Source organism: Rhineura floridana, chromosome 3 (assembly GCF_030035675.1).
Source record: "Rhineura floridana isolate rRhiFlo1 chromosome 3, rRhiFlo1.hap2, whole genome shotgun sequence".
Lineage (NCBI taxonomy): Eukaryota > Metazoa > Chordata > Lepidosauria > Squamata > Rhineuridae > Rhineura > Rhineura floridana.
The window spans coordinates 38,538,468-38,559,329 of record NC_084482.1 but is presented as its reverse complement, the minus strand read 5'-3'; the positions used below and the strand labels follow the sequence as shown (position 1 = coordinate 38,559,329).

The following is a 20,862-nucleotide window of genomic DNA, read 5'->3' as shown; positions in this document are numbered from 1 at the left end:
TGTTTGTGTGACGATCCCACAGCTGGCTTTCTCTCTCTGTGTGTGTGCTATTACATTCAGTGATATACGGGAATTACAATTTACAAGTAACATTAGTACAAAAAATGTTACTAAGGATTCTGTATGGTCTGGTACGGGAGAAGGTCTATGGGGGGTGACACCATGAGTTACCGCACCGTGTGACACCAACCCTAGTGACGTCACTGCACAGTGAGGACATAGGTTTCCAGATGGAAGATGGCCACGATGAGGATTTGCTTGACCTGCCTTCCGCTTAGCTCGTTTGTCCCTGTATAGTTTATATACACTTTTAAAAAAGTAAGCCCCATTGAACTCAATCGATTTTACTTCTGAGTAGTTATTTTGTTTAATTGTATTTTGTTTTCATTGTGTCTTATATGTTTTGTGATTTTATTATTATGATGTATGTATTTTATCCTATTATGTTTACTGCCCTGAGAGCTACTTGCTATGGGCGGTATATAAATGCAACAAAATAAATAAATAAAATAAATAAACGTATAGAATTGTGTTGTTCAGTTCTCACTTACTCCACTCATAAATCATGTCTTGAAAAAGTGGAAGTATCTTTCTTCCACTCCTTAGTTACACTGATTGGGAGTTCAAATTTGTGTATGAAGTATATTAAAATGCATTCAATGGCAAGTGAATATACACACAGATACATATAATAGCCTAACAGCACAATCCTATACATATCCATTGAGCAGTAAGACTCCTTTACTTTAATGAGACTTGCTCTCAAGTAAGTGAGTTATGGGATTGCAGCTTGACAGTTCCATTGTCTGCAGCCCAGATTTCCTAGCTTGTTTGTGCTTTTACAGCTCTTTATAGAATAGTAAAAGAGACAGCTGCTCACAGGGAAGAATCCAAAACATTGCTGGTAAATCAGTGATGAGTAATCCAGCAATTTTTTGTAGCTATAATTCAGCAGCAGCTTTCTCCCTGCTCCCTCACCCACAACAAAATTAGAAGCAAATGCCAGTCCCCAACAGTGCAATCCTAGACATGCCTACTCAGAAGAAAGTTGTAACGAGTCTTTTTGGGTTTTCTTCCTGGGAAATGAGTGAAGGATTGTAATCTAAACTAGGTTTTATCTCACATACAAAATGCAATTTTAAAATAATAAGTGTGATGACTTGATTGTATTATTAAGTTCAAAGTGCTTGTGCTAACCTACATGGCTTTGTATGTGGTACTTGAGGCAGGGTGTTCTCCATACAACATCCCATTGTGGAATTCTGTCTCACCAACCGAACCATCCAGGCATTTGGTTGCAGCACTATGGAATTAGTTATTCTGATTGTGTTTGTTTTTGTTGCTTTATTTATATTCGAATTCATGATTTTATTGTGTCTCATTAATTTGTACCCTGCCTTGGGACTACTTTTTAGAGAAAATCAGAAACACCTTTTATATGCAATAAAAAAAAGGTTTTAAACATTGTGTTGCAAATGTCAATGCAGTCCATGGCTATACCCTTATTCCCATATTGCAGGGCAAGATGGCTTTGTTTTGACGGTGTGGAGAGCAGCTGAGAATCAGTGCCTTTTAACAAACACTGGCAGTGTAAAATGTAGATCTTGTTGTCTGTCAGAAATTAGCCCGCTGAAAGTGCTAATATGCCCCCAAAGTGTGGACCGGGTAGGGTTGCGCAAGCAAGCTTCGCTCCCAACTTCATCGCGCGCGTCGCCCCTTCCCCTCTAGTTGCCGACCTTCTCGCGTCGCGTGGTGGAGGCCCGCAGGGAACACATGCTCGCTCGCTCGCTCGTTTGGGCGGACACGAGTGTAACCCTTCGCGCGTGAAGCTGAAATCAGACAAAGCAAGATCGTGTGTGAAGGGGTTTACTCCCTGTCTCAACGAAGATGAAAACTGGGGAGAGGGACGAAAGTGAAGACACTGGCGATAGAGCGAGCGAGGGAGCGTACTTCTGCCCTTCGAGCGTTCGTGTGTGGCACCGGAGGAGGAAGAGCGGCAGGCGCGCGTCACTTTTCAGGCTGTCTGTCGCTGCTCCTCTTAGCTTTGCATTTGGAAGAGACTCAACTTAAGGCACTAGAGGGAGCCCTTTTCTGTTATGGTCGGAACGATTCGTATTAGCTTCGAGTACCGGCAAGCTGCTTTTGACGGCGTGCAAACAGAACGAGGGAGTAGGCGGAGGAGGAAGAAAAAAAGTGTAACACCGGCTGGAAGTGGGTGAAGAAAAGACAGAAGATGAGTTTGAAGGGGCTTCCCGACCTTCTTCGGACAGGTAGAGACGGCGTTGGGCTTCGCGCGAAGGTTTTCCTCTGAGTGGCAATGGCCTCAAGTTTGGAAGAAAAGGGATAGCATCTCTCTTTTTATTGGGTGCAGTGATATATATCCCCCCCAGCTTTTTCCAGTGAAAAGAAAAGAATGGGTATTTTATTTATTTTATTTAACAAGATTTATATACCGCTTAAATGTAAAGATTTCTAAGCGGTTTACAGAAACTTTTTTGAGAGATTGTGGGATTCACAAATGCCCCCAGAAGCCTGAGTTTCAGCATCACCATGTGTTTAAACACGACACTGAGCTAGATAACTAACCTCGGCTTCTTGAGAAAACCATAAATTATTATTTTTGCCCGATGCTTAGCTGCTACAGTGGTATTTGACAGCTTGATATGCAAGGTCCCTGATCCAGAGGCAGCTGTAAAAATGTGCAGATATAACCATATGCAGCTGCTCCAGAGCAAAAGGCGGGACAGATGGGAAGCAGACTGTGCAGTGCTAATGGGGATTTATTTTATTTATTTATTAAATTTATATACCACCCATACAGTATTGGTATCTGGGTGGTTTACAGATCCATGAAAAATACAATAACTGTCAATAAAGATCATGAAACGAATTGTAAATATTGCAAACAAAACCCACTAAAAGGGGTTTGAAGGAGGTGATGATGTGTCCCTTCCTTAAGAAGACTTCCTTGTACCTAGAAGTGTTAAATAACTATTGCCCAGTGGCAAATATCCCTTTTTTGGGCAAGGTGCTTGGGAAGGTAGTGGCAGTCCAATTTCAGGCATGCTTGGAGGAGACTGAATATCTGGATCCATTTCAGTCTGGCTTTAGGCCTGGTCATGGCACTGAAACTGCTTGATGATGTTTGTCAGGAGAGAGATGGGGGAGTGCAACCCTGCTCATTCTTCTTGATCTCTCGGTGGCTTTTGATACCATTGACCATGATATACTTTTGGAGTGGCTCAGGGGCACTGCACTTCAGTAACTCTTCTCCTACCTCCAGGGATGTTTCCAGAATGTAGTTATGGGAGGCTTCTGTTCAACACCGTGAGAGCTTTCCCGCAGGGTTCCTTCTTGTCCCCATGAACATCTATGAAACTGCTAGGAGCGGTCATCAGTTCTAGAGTGAAGTGTCACCAATACACGGATGACACTCAGTTCTACATCTCTGTTCCATCTGAATTGGGACAGGCAGATGAGGTGCTAGACAGGTGTCTGGAGGCAGTGATAGGCTGGTTGTGAGGCAACAAACTGAAACTGAATCCTGAAAAGACAGAGATGTTATTTATTCCAAGTTTTTGAGTCCAGGAGATAGGAAGACAGCATGTTCTAGATGGGATTGCATTCCTGTGGAAGGAGCAGTTTGGGGGTATTCCTGGATCCAACATTGTCCCCAGAGGCTCAGGTGGCCTCGCTGGCTAGGAGTGCCTATTTCCAGCTACAGCTTATTCCCCAGCTATGGTCCCTTTTGAAAAGTGATGATATAGTACTCCATGTTCTGGTAACTTCCAGATTGGATTATTGCAATGTGCTCTACGTGGGGCTGCCCTTGAAGATGACTCAAAAACTTAAAAACTTCAACTGGCCCAAAATGCAGTGGCAAGATTACTGGCTGGGGCTGTTTTTTCAACTTATGTAACCCCCATTCTAAAACAGTTGCATTGGTTGCTAGTTAATTTTCAAGCCCAATTCAAGGTGCTTACGTTAGTGTTTAAGGCTCTAAATGACTATGGCCCCAAATATCTCAAAGACCGTCTCCTTCCCTACAGACCTTCTCGAGTGTTAAGATCAGCAGAGAGGGCCCTCCTGGTAGTTCTGCTGCCCTCAGAATTTTGAGGGATGGTGGCCTGGGAGAGGATTTTCTCTGTGGCAGCCCCTGAGTTGTAGAATTCCCTCTTTACAGAGGCGTGCCTGGCATCTTCGCTGTACAATTTTGGGCAAATGCTAAAGACCCATCTCTTTACCCTGCTGGCCTTCAGCACTTGACATGTATGTTTACAGGACCTCCCCTATTCCTGTCAATGTAATGTATTTTAATTGTTCTTAATACTGTATTTCAGTTACTGTAACCTGTCCTGGGACCTACTGGTGCAGGATAATAATAGCAATAGCCAATATAGGCAAAGCTCCTAAACCAATTAAAAGCCGGCAAAATTTGGTGCAAGGATCTAAAAATATCACATGAGTATACCCATTATAATTAAAATGAAGAGGCCTACAACTAAAAGTTTTTTATTGGGTACGTAAAAGACCATAGCTTACACATGTTAGCTGTACATCTTCATTTGAGTTGCCCCAGCCCCATTTCATGATTTTAATGTTTAATGTTTTCATGTTTAACGTTGTTAGTTAATTTGCTGTTATGTGTTATTGATTTTATTATACTATTGTATTTTAATCCTGTTTGTACACCGCCCAGAGAGCTATTAGCTATGGGAGGTCTAAAAATGAAACGAAATAAATAAATAAATAAATAAATAAAATGATGGAAATGAAGTTCTCAATTTAGCAGTGACAACTGCGTGTGACATCCTGTTGTATTTTCAAACTGTTACGGGGAAGCTTAGAGCTTCTAAAAAACGTAATTGTTCCTAAAATCAGTAATGATGGACATGTTTCCCAGAAAGGCATATTGCTTACTGATCTTTCTCTGCACCTTGCAGCTGCAAGTGATTATTGGGTGTATTCAAAAGTGCACATTCAAGTGCTTGTAGGGAGCCAATAGGTCTGGCCAGTGCCCTGTGTAGATGAAGTTATGAAGCTGATGTCAAAAGAATTCCTTGAATGTCAAAGGTCTGCAGCCCTTTTTCTCCTACAAGGAGAGATTACAATATCTGGGACTTCTTTATTTAGAAAAAAAAGGTGGCTAAGGTGAGACATGATAGAAACTTATAGCTTGGATGGAAAAAGTGCATAAGACTTTCTCATTATATTAATATTAGACTACTAATATCATCCAATGAAATTGATTGTCAGGGGATTCTTCACCCACTGCCTAATTAATGTATGGATTTTACTGCTCCAAGTTATAGTAATGGGATTAGACAAATTCATGGAGAGCAGGTTTGTCAGTGGCTATTAGTGGTGAAGGCTATATGAGTTCTCTGGGTTCAGAGGCAATAATCCAGTGTGTACATTGCTGGGGAGCAACAGTAAGAGAGTCCCCCCCCCCCGCTTGTGGACTTCCCAAAGGCATCAGTTTGGCTACTATGGGAAACTGGATGCTGTGTCGATCATTTAGTAGGGTGGCTGTGTAAACCCACTGAGCTGGATCATTTATTGAGAGTGAAGAACTTTAAATTATTTTAAATTGTTGGTCATGTGGAGCTCTGAAGGGTGTTTCCCCCCGCATAGATCAAGGTACCCAAGAGTTACTTCAGACTGCAGAATTGATAAAGGAAATGATTAGGTGTAAACTACCCTTACAGCCAAATCCTATCCTTATAACTTGTGCAGAAAATTTACAGATTTTCTATTTACTATATTGTTTATTTATTTGTTTGTTTTTTTATTACTGATTGTGTTATGTATTTATGATTGTAACCCACCCTGGAGTCTCAGGACAAAGAGCAGGATATAAGTTTTAAAAAATAAAATAATTGTTTGTTCAGGATACCTTTTGAGTACTCCAGCTTGGGCCTTTTATAGTGGACTGGCACAGGGAAGTTCAGCTAAACTATTATCTGCCCATTAGCAGAACAATTATTTAATCACTGAAAGAATTATTAAAGGTTTTGGAGATGAATTTAGAGAAGATCCTGACAGTGAGGCCTTTTTGATACATCTGTGATTTACTGTGTGAACTGGTATGTGAGGGCCACTGAATGCCTCAGCTGATTCTCTTACTGATATGCTGATGGAATGACTCTAATGTGACAGACACTTTATTATTTTCAGGTAGGAGATGTTTTCTCCAGGTTCCATTTGGTTCATCTTGGCTTCAGCCTTTGTATCTTCTACTGTGTCACAATAAGTCAACATCTATCACGCAGCTGGATTCTGCATCAGCAGTTAAGAATTTTAAGGAAGAAAATCATGCAGTAGATGACTTGTATTCTACTGAGCAAAGATCTTCTATTTTGCAAGTACTAAATTCGGCATCCGAGGAAGAACTTTGTGCTGTGAAACTAATGCGAGGAAGAAAGTCGATTAACGTAATAGAGTACAGAAACAAGCATGGGCCATTTCAGGATTTGCACAGTTTACTAGAAGTGCCTCTTTTTCAGTATAAAACAGCTGTTCAAGTATGCAACTTTATTCTCAATCCCCTTGCAAAAGAAGAAAGAAAAAAAAGAAAAATGAAGAATATTGTGAAATATATTAAACCTGAAATAGAAAGGGAGAGGCTCAAGGTATTGTTTTCAGAGGGTCTTACAAATATTGCCTCTTTCCATGTAATAATGTTAAGTCTTCAGCAGACCTTACTTCTGAGTAAATATAAACAGGATTGAGTTGCATGGCTTTTAACATTTTAGATTATTTGTTAGGCAAAATTACATGTAATTATGGATTCAAAGACCTCCTCTAAAGGCACCAAAGGGCTTGAATGTGTCCAATGGAATTAAAAAGAACTTTCTCAGCAGACCGTGCCTTTAAAACTTTATTCAATATTAAGAGCCTTGTTATTTGGCAGGGATTTCAAGGAACACGAGGCAAAAGTTCCTTTGGGTAGGTAGAACTAGATACACAGTTCTTTGGACCCACACCAGTGGACATTTTATAAGAAACGTCTTAAGACAAGCTCACACATAGCCCAGGCATGTAGGTATTTCTGTGGCAAGGTGCAGGAACATCTGCACATATGGCCTACACAGATAGGTCCTGTTTATGCAGTTCATCCATTTTTCATGGCAAACATATTGCACAATGGGGCTTTCTCTTGATGGCTCTTAGTGTTTATTTCCTGGTTCACATTAATGATTATTTGTCCTGTGAAAGATGCATAAGCCTAAGGCTCTGTACTCTGCCACATGTTTAACCTGCACGTGTGAAGAACTACCCTTCAGTGTTTATAATCATTCTTTTGAAAAACTCAAATAAGATAAATGCATTTAGAATTTTGGACCCCTCGTTCTGTGCAAATGGGAGGTGGGGGAAGCTTGTCCTAGCAAACACAATACTGTAAATACTATAAGTGCCAATAAACCTTTCCTATGTTCCCTTTTAGGCTGCCAATAGCATTGTATCCATTGTGTTTGGCTCTCGCAAAATTGCATGGGCTCATGTTAATAAACACCTAGCCGTTCAGGATTGGCAGCAGGTGGAATGCACAGTGTTTATGAAAGGAGTTTATATGCCAACAGTGTATCTTGAAGAGGTAAGCCACATTAAGTTATAACTTTTTTCTTACAATATATTTGGTTTAGAAGCAGCATGGTTCTATGTCAGGTATGTATAGACCTGATTTGCAGAAAATGCTAAGCCAAAACATGGATTAGTCTTAATGTGTGAGGGCTCCCACAGAGGCTATTGTGGTCACTTTGGTCATCCTCCAGTCCTGCTGCTATTGGTTAATGTGTTACCCAGTCCCAGGCTTGTCTTGCTCCAGACGAGTCATGAACTATAGCCGAGATTTGTTCTATGGTTTACTGCTTGTGGTTTGTCTGGAGGAGACAAACCATAAGCTCAGATCTGGACAACATGCTAAGCCAAAACTCACAGCAGCAAGGCCAGAGGAGGAAAGTAGCTGTGATCTTCTCTCTAGGAGCCTATACATTCATGTTAAGGCAGCTTAACATTGTATGCAAACTTGTCAAGTAGTTTCTGAACTATTTCTAAGGCTGCAATCCTAATCTCACCATAGAGTAAAACTAATTTAATTCAGTGGGAATTACTTGTGAGTTAACATGGTTAGGATTGCACTGTAAAACTGTAGGGGCTGGACCTGCTCATGTAATGGAGCATTCCTGGTTGCTCTCCCTATTATAGCTGTCTGATCTGCTCCCAAAAATGCTGTTCCTGTATGATGGGACCCAGAGGGCTGTAGTGTCGTGGGAAATTTGGTGGGGCTGTCTTGCTCAAGTGGAGTGCCTATTTCTTTATCCAAGCCAATAATTGTAGCTACATTCATGTTGCATTGTTTTTAGACGTGTAAACCACCGTTCATCCAAAAATGGATTTCAGAAAAATACTTTTAAAAGTTGGATCCAAGGCTGATCATACTTACTTTGAAACTGTTTAGGGATCAAGTAGGGTAAACAAAACTGTTAACTTATTCTGACTCCTTGTAGAAACAACCTTCAGACACAGCTTACATTTTTCAGGAGAGATTTTGTTTGTTTTTCATATTGGCAGATGGGTTTCTTAGAAGTAGTGACAGTCCAGTCCTATGACTTTGTTTTACTTGCTGTGGCAACTGAAATTGAATCCATTACTTGGGAAGGGGGTGAAGTCTCCCTGGTTGTGCCACTGGTCTTAGCTTTTGGGTGAATGGACTAATGGATACTGAGGAAAATGCTGGTATTTCTGTTTGTAAAATGATTTTTTCATGAAACAGCTGTGGTCTGTGCAGGAAAGGGAGCAGCTGTTGTACAATAGCACTGATGCTATTGCTGTCCCAGAGCTTGAGCTGGTGCCAGCTCCCGGTGGTCAAGTTGTTCCTTTTTAAAAAATGCAATTGCTGAGATTACTGTGCCTGATCCTTTAGTCCAAGGTTTCTAAACCGTGATCCATGGACCACCAGTGGTCCGCAGCATCTCCACATTTGATTTTAATTGTATTTTTATTGTTTCTTTAATTTCTTGTGTTGTATTTTATTGCATTAGAATTTGTATTCTGTGGAATGCAAATTGTAATGCAATAAAATACACTACAAGAAGCAATAAGAATACAATTAAAATCATACAGCATCTACCATAGCACATTGCAATTGCAGAAAAAATCATTAGATGGTTTGCCAAGACCATCAGGAATTTTCAAGTGGTCTGTGGGGGAAAAAAGTTGGGGAAACACTGCTTTAGTCTATTATCACAGTATAGGAGCTTACAGAATGGGAGTATGAACAGAGATGGCTCAAGACATTTTGGTGGCTGAAGTCAAAAGTCCAAATCCCCCTGCACCCATAATGATGATAAAATATAATCTATGTAATTGTATTTGTTGTCCTTTAGGGAAACCCCATAATCTACCACCTGAGATAAGCCATCTGATCTTGACTGATACATACAGAGCCATCTGTAAGTCTCATTAAGTTTCTAAAACCTATTTCATCCTACTGCATATCTGCTAGAGATAATTACTTGCTCTAGGTAACAATAATAGTGTAAAATATTTATTGTAAGTGAATACAAGAAATGCATGCTTACATTAGGATTTGAGATACATTGTATTGCTATTATTTATGAAAAACTTGTTTCTTTCAGATTTCTTCAGTAGTATCCAAGCTTCCTGAAGCAGACTTTTATATCTTGGAAAAAAGTGGGCTTTCTGCTCTGAATGCAAGTTTGTTTCCAATGATGTTACATCTGCGTACAGTGGAAGCTATGCTGCATGCATTGTTGCATAAAACATATTCACAGGATGGCCAGTACAAAGTACTAAGTATGGCCCGAAGTTTTGTAGGAAAATACTTTGGATTGATGGTGGGAGATGCACGAACTAGTGGAATAGACCTTGTAAAACAGTTTCTCTCAGAATCTGTTACACATGCTAAGCCCCGTGTGAACTTTCCAAGAGATCAAGTGATTAATTATAAAAATGTATTGTCATCAAACAAGCAGAGAAGAGATGAGGAGCTGTGTGATTCATTGCTACAGGCAATAGCTTTTTATGAGCTTCTAATATTGAACAACACTACTTAATTATTCATTTTGTTAAACTCATTTTTGGAATCTACAGTAATTTCAGATCAAATCAACATACACATTTTCATAAGGTGGCAATACTTGTGGCCATTTTCTGCTGAGAAAAGAATACAGCGATGGTAGAGCCATAGTAATACTTCCAAGAAAAGTGCTGAAGAACTGAATTTAAAAGAGTTGTAAACTAGTACAAAATAAGCATGTTACTGTATCCATAATTGTGCTACTGTACATTTCTATTAGAGCAGTGAGGCTTTTCCTCAATTTTTGCCACTGAATAGTAGTTAAAGTTGGTTACCTTACTCACTTGCAAGTTCTAATTATTTCAATGGAAGGAATGTTTAAAGATGGTGATAGGGAATATTAAACTTACAAAATGTGTAGAACTGGTTTGTGTCAAAACAATAATAACAAGGAGTTTTTAAGCCTAAAGGTGACTGAAGCCAAGTTTAGGAGCATACATGGGTTCATTTTAACAAGGGTTAATAACAGCTCTTCAGCATGTGTGAGGGAGGTGAAAGGTGTGTATACCTGTGGTGCAAAACCTGAAACCTGGTATGGAGAACCTATAACCCTCCAGATACAGATGGACTCCAACTCCCTCCAGCCTTAGCCAACGCAGCTAATCATCTGGAATGATGGGAGTTGTCCAAAAACATATGAAGGGGAGCAAGCTCCCCATCTGTGCCCTAAACCTAACTTCTGTTGCATTCACAGGATACATGTGTCTAAGGCAGGGTTAGCCAATGTGGTGCCCTCTAGATGATTTGGACTCCAAATTCCAACAGCCCCAGCCAGCATGTCCAACGGTCAGAAATAATGGGGTTTTTAATCCAACACTTATGCAGAGGGCACCAGATTGGCTACCTCCATCTAAAATAGTAATATCTCTGTACACCGACTGAATCATATTATAGACCGGTGTTTCCCAACCTGTGGGATATGAAGCCTATGCAAGTGGGGCGCAGGTATTATAAGAAAATTCAAAATAATTGCTGCTTTTTAATGTTTAACTGCTGTGATGAATAGCTATTACAACTTTTTGTTTTATATTATAATGCTGTTGACAATTGCTGCTGAACATTGGAAATGCTCAAGGCTTACATTTTAACACTTGGGAACTGCTGTCTAGTGGTTGGCAAGCAGATCCAGTGACTGCTTCCCCCCAAAAAAATATTTTTATTATTTTTTCAAAAAACATACAGCATATACTATCCAGTACATGCATTTTTCAAATAAACAACCAAACTACAAACTTGTGTAGTGTAGTTCATAAAAAGTGTAAAGTTACAGAGTAGATTCATTTGAAGGTATTGTTCCAAATTTAAAAAATCTTACATCCACATTCTCGTTATAATACGCCTACATAACCTCTCCATATGGACCCATGCGTACACGGAAGACGAATATTCCCTTCTTTCTTGTTGATGAAAGTAATGAAGGGGGACCATGTTTTTTCAAACCTGTCCTATTTTGCAAGACCACAGACCACCCTTCTATATTGAGTCAAGTGTTCCAGCAATGCAGTTTCCCATACCCTTTCTAACCAGCCCGACTGTGAGGGTCCTAAAGGATCTTTCCAATGTCTCACTATTTCTGTGTGTGCTGCAGCAAACAGTAAGGCAATCAGCTCCCTATGATTTACCTTAGGATTTAAGTTACTCTCTAGAGATATCAGTGCCAAGGATGGGTCCTTAACTATGTTCTGAAGTGTCGTGGAATGCTTCAGTGAAGATGCGTGTCCAGAACTCAGAAAAAGGCCTGCAATTCCACCAAAGGTGCATTAATGTTCCTTGTTCACTACATCTCCTCCAATAAAATGGTGACACTTGACCTGTGATGTGAGAAAGTCTGATTGGAGTCCAATGCCTTCATAGTAGGGTTTTAAATGTTGCCTCTTGTATACGAGCTGACGTAGTTTTCAAGGGGGGAGATGCCCATAGGTTATTCCATTTGGTTTCCTCCATTTGGATGTCTTAATCATCCTCCCAGGCCCAACAAAAGGTATCCATGTTCCCCATCTTGTTGCCTATATTTTATATATAAAAGACACTGATCCTTTTAATGCAGTGTTTGAAGAAATACAATGATGTTCAAATTAAGTGAGGGAGCGGAGACAAACCCCGCCCCTCAGTAGCCTCTTAATAAAAGCCATGACCTGTACAATGCTAAACCAATTGATTTGAAGACCATGCAATTTCTCCCTCAAAGAGGGTTCAGTTATTGGATGGCCCAATTCTATTAGGTCTCTGATCCTGAACATCTCTCCTTCCAATCTCGAAACTTTATATTTTTCCAGAAAGCAGAACTTTGGGTGATAAAGGAAAATGATTAAGGGGGAATCCCTTGAGGCTAACATTTCCCCATCTTTTCCATACCATCAAAGTAGCAAGGGTAAAGGGATTTAGTGTTTTATGTGTAACCGCCCATGATAGATGTAAAAAGGGAACTGCTTGAAGAGAGGGCTGTCTTAAAAGCAATTCGATTTGCACCCATGGAATGTTCACATTTTCATTGATGATATGCACCATTTGCTTCAATTGAAATGCGTCATTATATAACTGCAAATTAGGCATAGCTAAACAACGTTTATATTTCGGTCTATATAATGAAGATTTAATAATCCTGCTCCACTTCCCACAATAAACAAAATCATTGAGTAACTTTTGCCAAGCATTTATATTTTTCGTTTTCAAATGGACAGGCAGGATTTGGAACAGAAATAAAATATTTGGGAGAATAGGTATCTAGACCGCTGCTATCCTTCCTAACCATGAGAAATTAAGGCACTTCCATGAATGTGACTCATTTAACACTGAATTGTGTAGGTTACCAAAATTTATTCTACACAGTTGATTGAGATCCTTTAGGATAATTACTCAGAGGTAATGGAAGCCCCCGTAGGATGGGATCCAGATCGATGATCTAAATAATAGATCTCTTTCCCATTTGGGCATATTTAGGGGAAGGACTAGTGACTTAGAATAATGAATTTCAAGACCAGCCACCTTGTGAAAATCTTCTAAGACTACCTTTAAGCGTGGTAGAGCCCTCAGTGGATCTCTCATTAAGAGCATGTCATCAGCAAAAAGATTGATTGTCTTCCACTCCCCGAATGCTTACTCCAACTATTTCCAGATGAGATCTAATGTTATTTGCCAATGCTTAAATAACGAGTGCAAACAGCAGAGGTAACAATAGGCACCCTTGCTTTGTGCCTACACAGCTTAACACTTGGGGAGTCAAACCCATTGATTCCTATTTCTGCTTTTATTGAATAATATTGATGGATGAGATGTAGAAATCTCTCCCCAAAATTCATTTTATGTAATAAACATTTTAAAAAGCCCCATTCGATTCTATCGAAGGCCTTAAAGGCATCTAGTGATACCAATGCTACCTTTATTTTTTATTATTAGCCTCATGAACTATATTTAATACCCTTTGTATGGAGTCTGCAATGTTACATTGTGGGATAAATCCCGTCTGATCTGAGATTTATTTCTCAGTAAACATATTTAATCAACCTACCATAACTGTCAATAGTAGTTTTGTGTCTATGTCAGTTAATTGAAGACAGAAACAAAATTCAAAGGGACCTGGATAGGCTGGAGCATTGGGCTGAAAACAACAGAATGAAATTCAACAGGGATAAATGCAAAGTTCTACACTTAGGAAAAAGAAACCAAATGCACAGTTATAAGATGGGGGATATTTGGCTCAGCAATACGACGTGAGAAGGATCTTGGAATTGTTGTTGGTCACAAGCTGAATATGAGCCAACAGTGTGATGTGGCTGCAAAAAAGGCAAATGCTATATTAGGCTGCATTAACAGAAGTATAGTTTCCAAATCACGTGAAGTAATAATTCCCCTCTATTCAACACTGGTTAGGCCTCATCTTGTGTCCAGTTCTGGTCTCCACACTTCAAGAAGGATGCAGACAAACTGAAATGGGTTCAGAGGAGGTCAACAAGGATGATCAGGGGACTGGAAACCAAGCCCTATGAGGAAAGACTGAAAGAACGGGGCATCTTTAGCCTGGAGAAAAGAAGACTGAAGGGAGATATGATAGCACTCTTCAAGTACATGAAAGGTTGTCACATAGAGGAGGGCTGGGATCTCTTCTTGATTGTCCCGGAGTGCAGGACACGGAATAATGGGCTCAAGTTGCAGGAAGCCAGATTTCGACTGGACATCAGGAAAAACTTCCTAACTGTTAGAGCCATACGACAATGGAACCAATTACCTAGAGAGGTAGCGGGCTCTCCAACACTGGAGGCATTCAAGGGGCAGCGGGGCAGCTGGACAGCCACCTGTCGGGAATGCTTTGATTTGGATTCCTGCATTGATCAGGGAGTTGGACTTGATGGCTTTATAGGCCCCTTCCAACTCTACTATTCTATGATTCTATGGCTATCAGCCTATACGAGCCCACCATGCTAGGATCTTTGCTCGGTTTCAAAATGAGCACAAGCCTGGAGTGTTGCTGTTTCTTGTATCCTCCTTCCCGCTAATACCTCATTGAATAGTTTGGTGAGCCAAAGTGTTGGTTCATTGCTAAACACTTTGTAAAATTCCCCCAAGAACCCATCAGGCCCTGGGGACTTCCCAGTTTTGGGTTTTATTTACAGCATCACTCTATCCTCAAACACTGGACCCTGCAAGAATTCCCTACACCGTCCGTCCATCCATCCATCCTATCAAGCATCGGGACTGTCTGAGGAGTACAGGGAGGTATGGAAGTTTGTAAATTATCTCTGCAAAATACCTCTGGAATTTGAAAGTAAATCCCTTTTATTGCATATACCTAATATAGTATTTCTTGAATGCTTCTTTTGGAGTGCATGAGCAAACAGTTTAGAGAACCACAAACTCATAATATTTACTTCTGGTACAAGCCATTTGAGCGTAAATTCTCCGTCTCTAAGCTTTGCAGTTCTGAACGTTTTGCCACTAGTCGGTTGTAAGTCTCCTTAGAGTGTTTTTTAAAAAAATGTCATCTAGAATACCTATATCTTTTATTAATACTTCACTTTTGCTTGCCCTTATTTTTCTTAGTCTGACCCTCTCATTAACGCAATGGCCATGTGTCACTGACTTCATTGCATCCCATAACACATGAATTCCCATACCTGGTGTATCATTCTTCTGGAAATAGTACTGTATAGTCTGTTTAAGATTAGCTCAAGAAATAGTATCAGTGAGTAGTTCCATTGAGAAATACCACCTTCTAGATATCTTGGAACAGTCTGTCAAGCGAAAATCTATTAAAACTGAAGCATGGTCAGACATGATGATGATGTTGATGACTAATTGCGAAATCATGGGATACAAGTCTGTTGATGCAAATAGGTAATCAATACTTGTTGAGCCTCAGCTAAACCAGAATGGACAGGGAAGGGGGAGGCATGAGTTTCAGGCGCCTCCGCCGCCAGAGGAAGCGGAGTTGGGAATTGTTGAGTCTGAACAGGACCTTGCAGGTGGGGGTCAGCATGCACACCAGCCAATTCCCATGGTTACCGCACTCTCCGAGGAACAGGGAGCGCCGCCCCCGGCTGATGCAGAAGACGTGTTGGGGGAAGCTCCAGAGACAGTGCCAGCTCCTCCCTTGCCAAGCAGTTCCCAGGAGGATTCCAGTGTGGCACAGCCCCCTGATCTTGAGCCTGTTGTTCAGGAGCAGGTGTCTTCCAATGAGCCGTTGGAAGCACGCCCTCTGTCCCCGCGCACCCGCCGCCGCGAGAAATGGACAGGGCAAAGACAGGAATTACGTAGGAGTCAGAGATTACGTGCGAAAACATTCCCTTCATAAGCTTGCCACTTACAGTGTGAAGTCGTTGAGTCAACTTCCTTCACACGTTGCAGAGCATGTCTAGAGTGTAGTTAGGAATTCTAGTGAGCTAGCGCAGGGTTTTCTATGAAGCGCACTGCCTTTGATGTATCCATTACTCTAATAAAATGAGATTTGCTCGCACCTACGCTCCAGCCTCGTCCTTCCGGCTCTGAACCAGACAGTTTGACTCAACCAACATCCCTACTCGAATCTGTTCCCATGGCGGATGACATGGACCAGAACGGAGCAAGAGGGGGAGTACCCATTACCATGGAAACTTTGTATGCCGAGATCCAGAACCTCCGAGTCACTAGGCAAGCCCTACAAACCGAGAACCAGAACCTCAGAGCCACAACGCAAGCCTTGCAAGTGGATAACCAGAATCTCCAAGCCTTGATTGCCCAAGTCCAGGCTGCGCCCCCCGGGGCGGCAGCCCCTGTGAAGTCTCCAGTGGGGCTCCCCGTGCGATACGGGGGCCAGAGTGAACAGTTTGCCACATTTCTAGCCCAATGTGAGTTGTATATTCAGGTGCGCAGAGCTGAGTTCCCAACTGATGACGTGAAGGTGGCGTTCATCATCAGTTTATTGGAAGGGGAAGCAGCAAAATGGGCCACCCCATATTTGATTCGCAATGACCAGATATTGCACCAGTTTGACGCATTTAAAAATGCGATGGGGGACATGTTCCGAGACCCCCAGAGGAAGGAGACGGTCACCCACCAACTACGTACGCTGAGACAGGGAAAGGGGTCTGTGGGATTGTACACCAATGCTTTTTGTGTTTTGTCTCAGGAGACAGAGTACAATGATCCAGCTTTGATATACTTTTACAGAAATGGACTGAGTCCAGAAGTGTTGGATGAACTGGCGCGCTCCACCCCCCCTGACTCACTGAGGGGTTTGACGCAACTGAGTCTGCAGATAGACAGCCGCCTAGAAGGAAGGAAGTTGGAGCGGAGAATGGAACCTTCCTGGAGCCAGGTTGCTACTCCGCTGCCCCGTGCGCGACCAGTGCCCAATCCTGGCATTCCTACTGTCTCGGGAGAGGAGCCCATGCAGACTGGGGGGGCTAGACCACGTTTGACAGAAGAAGAGAGGGAAAGGCGCCAAAGAGAAAGACTGTGTCTCTACTGCGGGAAGCCGGGCCACCACGCCCAAAATTGTGCAGCCAAAACCAGAAGACCCCAGCCGCCGGAAAACTTCACATCCCAGCTCTCGTAGAGGCTAGAGAGTTGGGGGGTGCCACAGACACTGAGCCTCCGCCACGACCCCTTCCATCCCAAGGGGCTCTCCTGTTGCCCATTCGCATCACCCTACCCTCAGGCAAGAGCTTCTCGGCCAAGGCTATGATTGACAGCAGAGCATCTTCTTGTTTCATAGACCGAGAGTTGGCACTACACCACGCTATTCCCACACAATAACTGAGTCAGCCATTGGCAGTGGAAACTATCGATGGCCGGCCTCTGAAGTCTGGGGGGGTGACCCGGGTGACTGAGGCCGTGGAAGTGATGGTCCCTGGACATAGGGAAGACCTGTCGTTCTATGTGGCATCCTTGCCGTGCTTCCTGGTGGTGTTGGGCATGCCTTGGTTGGTTAGACACAACCCCACAATCTTTTGGGATGAAGCTGTGGTGGTTTTTATCTCCAAGTACTGCCATCAACATTGCCAGCCTGAAGAGGAACCAGAGGTGTTGGCAGGGGCGCCTTCCCCAAGAGAGATAACTTTGCCCATCAAGTATGGGAGCTTTTGGGACGTCTTTGACAAAAAGGAAGCGGAGCAATTCCCTCCTCACCGGCCCTATGATTGTGCCATTGACTTGGTGCCTGGGGCACGCATCCCCGCCGGGCAGATCTACTCTCTATCTGAACCAGAGTTGGCAGCGTTAAGAGAGTTTCTGGATGCCAATTCGAAGAAAGGCTTCATTCGCCCGCAATCCCCAGCTGGAGCACCCCTGCTGTTTGTGAAGAAAAAAGGGGGGGAGCTCCATCCCTGTAATGATTATCAAGCCCTAAACCAGCTCACAATCCCCAACAGTTACCTGCTGCCGCTCATCAGGGAAATGTTGGACTGGTTGTGCTCCGCCAAAATTTTCACGAAACTGGATTTAAGAGGAGCTTACAACTTGGTGCGGATTAAGGAGGGGCATGAGTGGAAGACTGCGTTTAAGACCCATTACGGTCAGTTCGAGTATTTAGTAATGCCATATGGGCTGTCGGGAGCTCCTGGAGTCTTCCAAAATTTCATGAATGACATCTTCCGGGACTTTGTGGACCACTTCATGATAGTGTATCTGGATGATATTCTGATTTATTCAAATACTCCCGAAGAACACGACGCACACATGCGTGCAGTGCTGCAGAAGTTACGGGAACACCGCCTTTACGCGAAGCTGGAAAAGTGTGGGTTTGACCTAACCACGTTGGACTTTCTGGGGTATCAGGTCTCTCCGGCAGGAGTAGAGATGGACCCAGAAAAGGTTCGTTGTGTACTCATGTGGCAACCCCCCAAGACCAAGAAGGACTTGCAACGCTTCTTGGGGTTTGCCAATTACTAACATCGGTTCATAGCCAATTACTCCCATAAGACTGCTCCGCTCACAGATTGCCTGAAGGGCTCAGAACCGTTCCAATGGACAGAAGCTGCGCAAGAGGTGTTTGAGAGCCTGAAGCGAAGGTTTGCTACTGAACCCATCCTACAGCATGCCGATCCCGCGCTCCCTTTTGTGGTAGAGTCGGATGCGTCAGATGTAGCGATTGGAGCAGTTCTTTTGCAACCTGCCCAGAAAGGGGGAGGACTGAAACCTTGTGCCTACTTTTCCAGAAAGTTAACCGACTCTGAACAAAACTACACTGTGTGGGAAAAGGAGCTATTAGCCATTAGAGATGCCTTTGAAGCCTGGAGACACCATCTGGAAGGGGCGCAGCATGAAATTGAGGTGCGCATGGACCATCGTAATCTAGAGAGTCTCCATACCGCCCGAAAACTCAATCAGAGGCAAGTGCGCTGGGCTCAGTTCTTCGCATGGTTCCATTTCAAAATTCATTATATCTCCCAAGCGCAAAATAAACGGGCGGATGCCCTCTCAAGGAAACCTGAATTTTTGGGATATCCCACCCCAAGACCATTACAGTACATTATTCCTCCCGAGAGGGGAGTGGTAGGGGCCTGCCAGGGGCCTGCCAAGACTCTTGGGGAGATAAAGTGCATGAGGCGCAACAACAGGACCCTTTCGTGCAGGAGCAGCGGTCGAAGAGGACGTGCCACCCAAGGCAGATCAGAAGGACTTTATATGGAAGGATGGCATACTGCACCATCAGGAAGCTATTTATGTGCCCCCTGGAGAACTGCGAGCGAGAGTACTTCGTCAGTGCCATGACGCCCCCACGGCAGGCCACTTTGGGGTCTTTAAGACTATTCAAGCTGTTACCTGGGAGTTTTGGTGGCCCAAGGTAAAGAAGGACGTAGAGCATTACGTTCGCTCTTGCCCCACTTGCATGAGGGCTAAACATGTCACTGGGAAGCCACCGGGGCTGTTGGAACCCCTTCCTACTCCCGCAGGACCTTGGCGAATGATTACTATGGACTTTATAACAGACCTTCCCCCTTCGCAAGGGAAAACCACAGTCTTGGTGGTAGTCGATGCCTTCTCGAAAATGGCTCACTTCATACCGTGTGCAGGGCTCCCAAGCGCTCAAGACACGGCCAAGTTGTACGTGCAAAATGTGTATCGGCTGCACGGACTGCCAGACAGCCTGGTTTCCGATCAGGGCACACAATTCACCGCACGTTTTTGGCAAGCATTGTGGAAGTTGCTACAAAGCGAGCTAAGACTGTCGTCTGCCCATCATCCCCAAACGGATGGACAGTCCGAGCAGGTGAATGCACTTTTGGAACAATATTTACGTTGTTTTGTGGGGTATCAGCAGGACAACTGGATGTCCTACCTGCATTTAGCCGAATTTGCTTATAATAATGCTGTGCATTCACACACGAAACAGACTACTTTCTTTGCCAATTTTGGCTACCACCCCCAAGCCTTCCCTGCCCCAAAGGACAGTCTCTCAGTCCCAGTCGCTGAGGATTTCTTGCAGGAACTTCATGCTATGCAACAGCTACTCCAAGAGCAACTGGAACGGGCTAAGGCGGATTACAACCGCGCGGCTGACCAGCATCGGCGAGAGGGAGACCTCATTCAAGCGGGAGACAAGGTCTGTCTCTCTACACGTTTTTTATCTATGCCTGGCCGATGTCATAACCTGCAGGATTGGCGTGTAGGGCCCTTTGAGGTGGAGGCACAGATTAACCCCATGGCTTACAGACTAAAGTTGCCATCAGCTTTCAAGATACACCCAGTTTTTCACAGGGCATTGTTGACCAAGGACTCTCCCCCCGACCTTCACCGGTTGCAAGTGGAGCCCGCAGCGCCCTTGTGGGTAGAGGGGGAGGAGGAATATGAAGTAGAACAGATTTTGGACTCGACAAAACGCCGAGGGCGTATTCAGTACCTGATTCATTGGAAGGGTTACAATCCAACTGAACGTTCCTGGGAAACAGGAGAATGTGCACGCTCTGACTTTGGTGAATTTCATGAGGCTTATCCAGCGAAACCTAGACCTCGGGGGTGGGAAGGGTTAATGCATGGAGGGGGGGGATGATGTTGAGCCTCAGCTAAACCAGAATGGACAGGGAAGGGGGAGGCATGAGTTTCAGGCGCCTCTGCCGCCAGAGGAAGCGGAGTTGGGAATTGTTGAGTCTGAACAGGACCTTGCAGGTGGGGGTCAGCATGCACACCAGCCAATTTCTACGGTTACCGCACTCTCCGAGGAACAGGGAGCACTGCCCCCGGCTGATGCAGAAGACGTGTTGGGGGAAGCTCCAGAGACAGTGCCAGCTCCTCCCTTGCCAAGCAGTTCCCAGGAGGATTCCAGTGTGGCACAGCCCCCTGATCTT

At 43.4% G+C, this 20,862-nt stretch overlaps 1 protein-coding gene across 2 annotated transcripts; it reads left to right on the top strand.

The window, feature by feature from the left end:
* The first annotated feature begins 2,105 nt into the window (after nucleotides 1-2,105).
* TEFM (transcription elongation factor, mitochondrial) lies at nucleotides 2,106-12,677 on the top strand. Of its 2 annotated transcripts, none has more exons than XM_061615359.1 (4): nucleotides 2,106-2,270; nucleotides 6,178-6,632; nucleotides 7,448-7,597; nucleotides 9,642-12,677. In XM_061615359.1, the coding sequence occupies exons 1-4, from the start codon at nucleotides 2,234-2,236 to the stop codon at nucleotides 10,077-10,079; spliced, it is 1,080 nt and encodes a 359-aa protein (XP_061471343.1). In that variant the 5' UTR covers nucleotides 2,106-2,233; the 3' UTR covers nucleotides 10,080-12,677. The 2 variants fall into 2 exon arrangements, with proteins under 2 accessions (XP_061471343.1, XP_061471344.1); XM_061615360.1 differs by lacking the exon at nucleotides 2,106-2,270 and adding an exon at nucleotides 2,277-2,417.
* The last annotated feature ends 8,185 nt before the right edge of the window (nucleotides 12,678-20,862 follow it).

Excerpts from the sequence above, each read along its gene's own strand:
- TEFM (XM_061615359.1), top strand. The coding sequence starts at position 2,234 with ATGAGTTTGAAGGGGCTTCCCGACCTTCTTCGGACAG. Across the intron at positions 2,271-6,177 it reads TCCCGACCTTCTTCGGACAG|GTAGGAGATGTTTTCTCCAG; the intron begins GTAGAGACGGCG and ends TATTATTTTCAG. Across the intron at positions 6,633-7,447 it reads TAGAAAGGGAGAGGCTCAAG|GCTGCCAATAGCATTGTATC; the intron begins GTATTGTTTTCA and ends GTTCCCTTTTAG.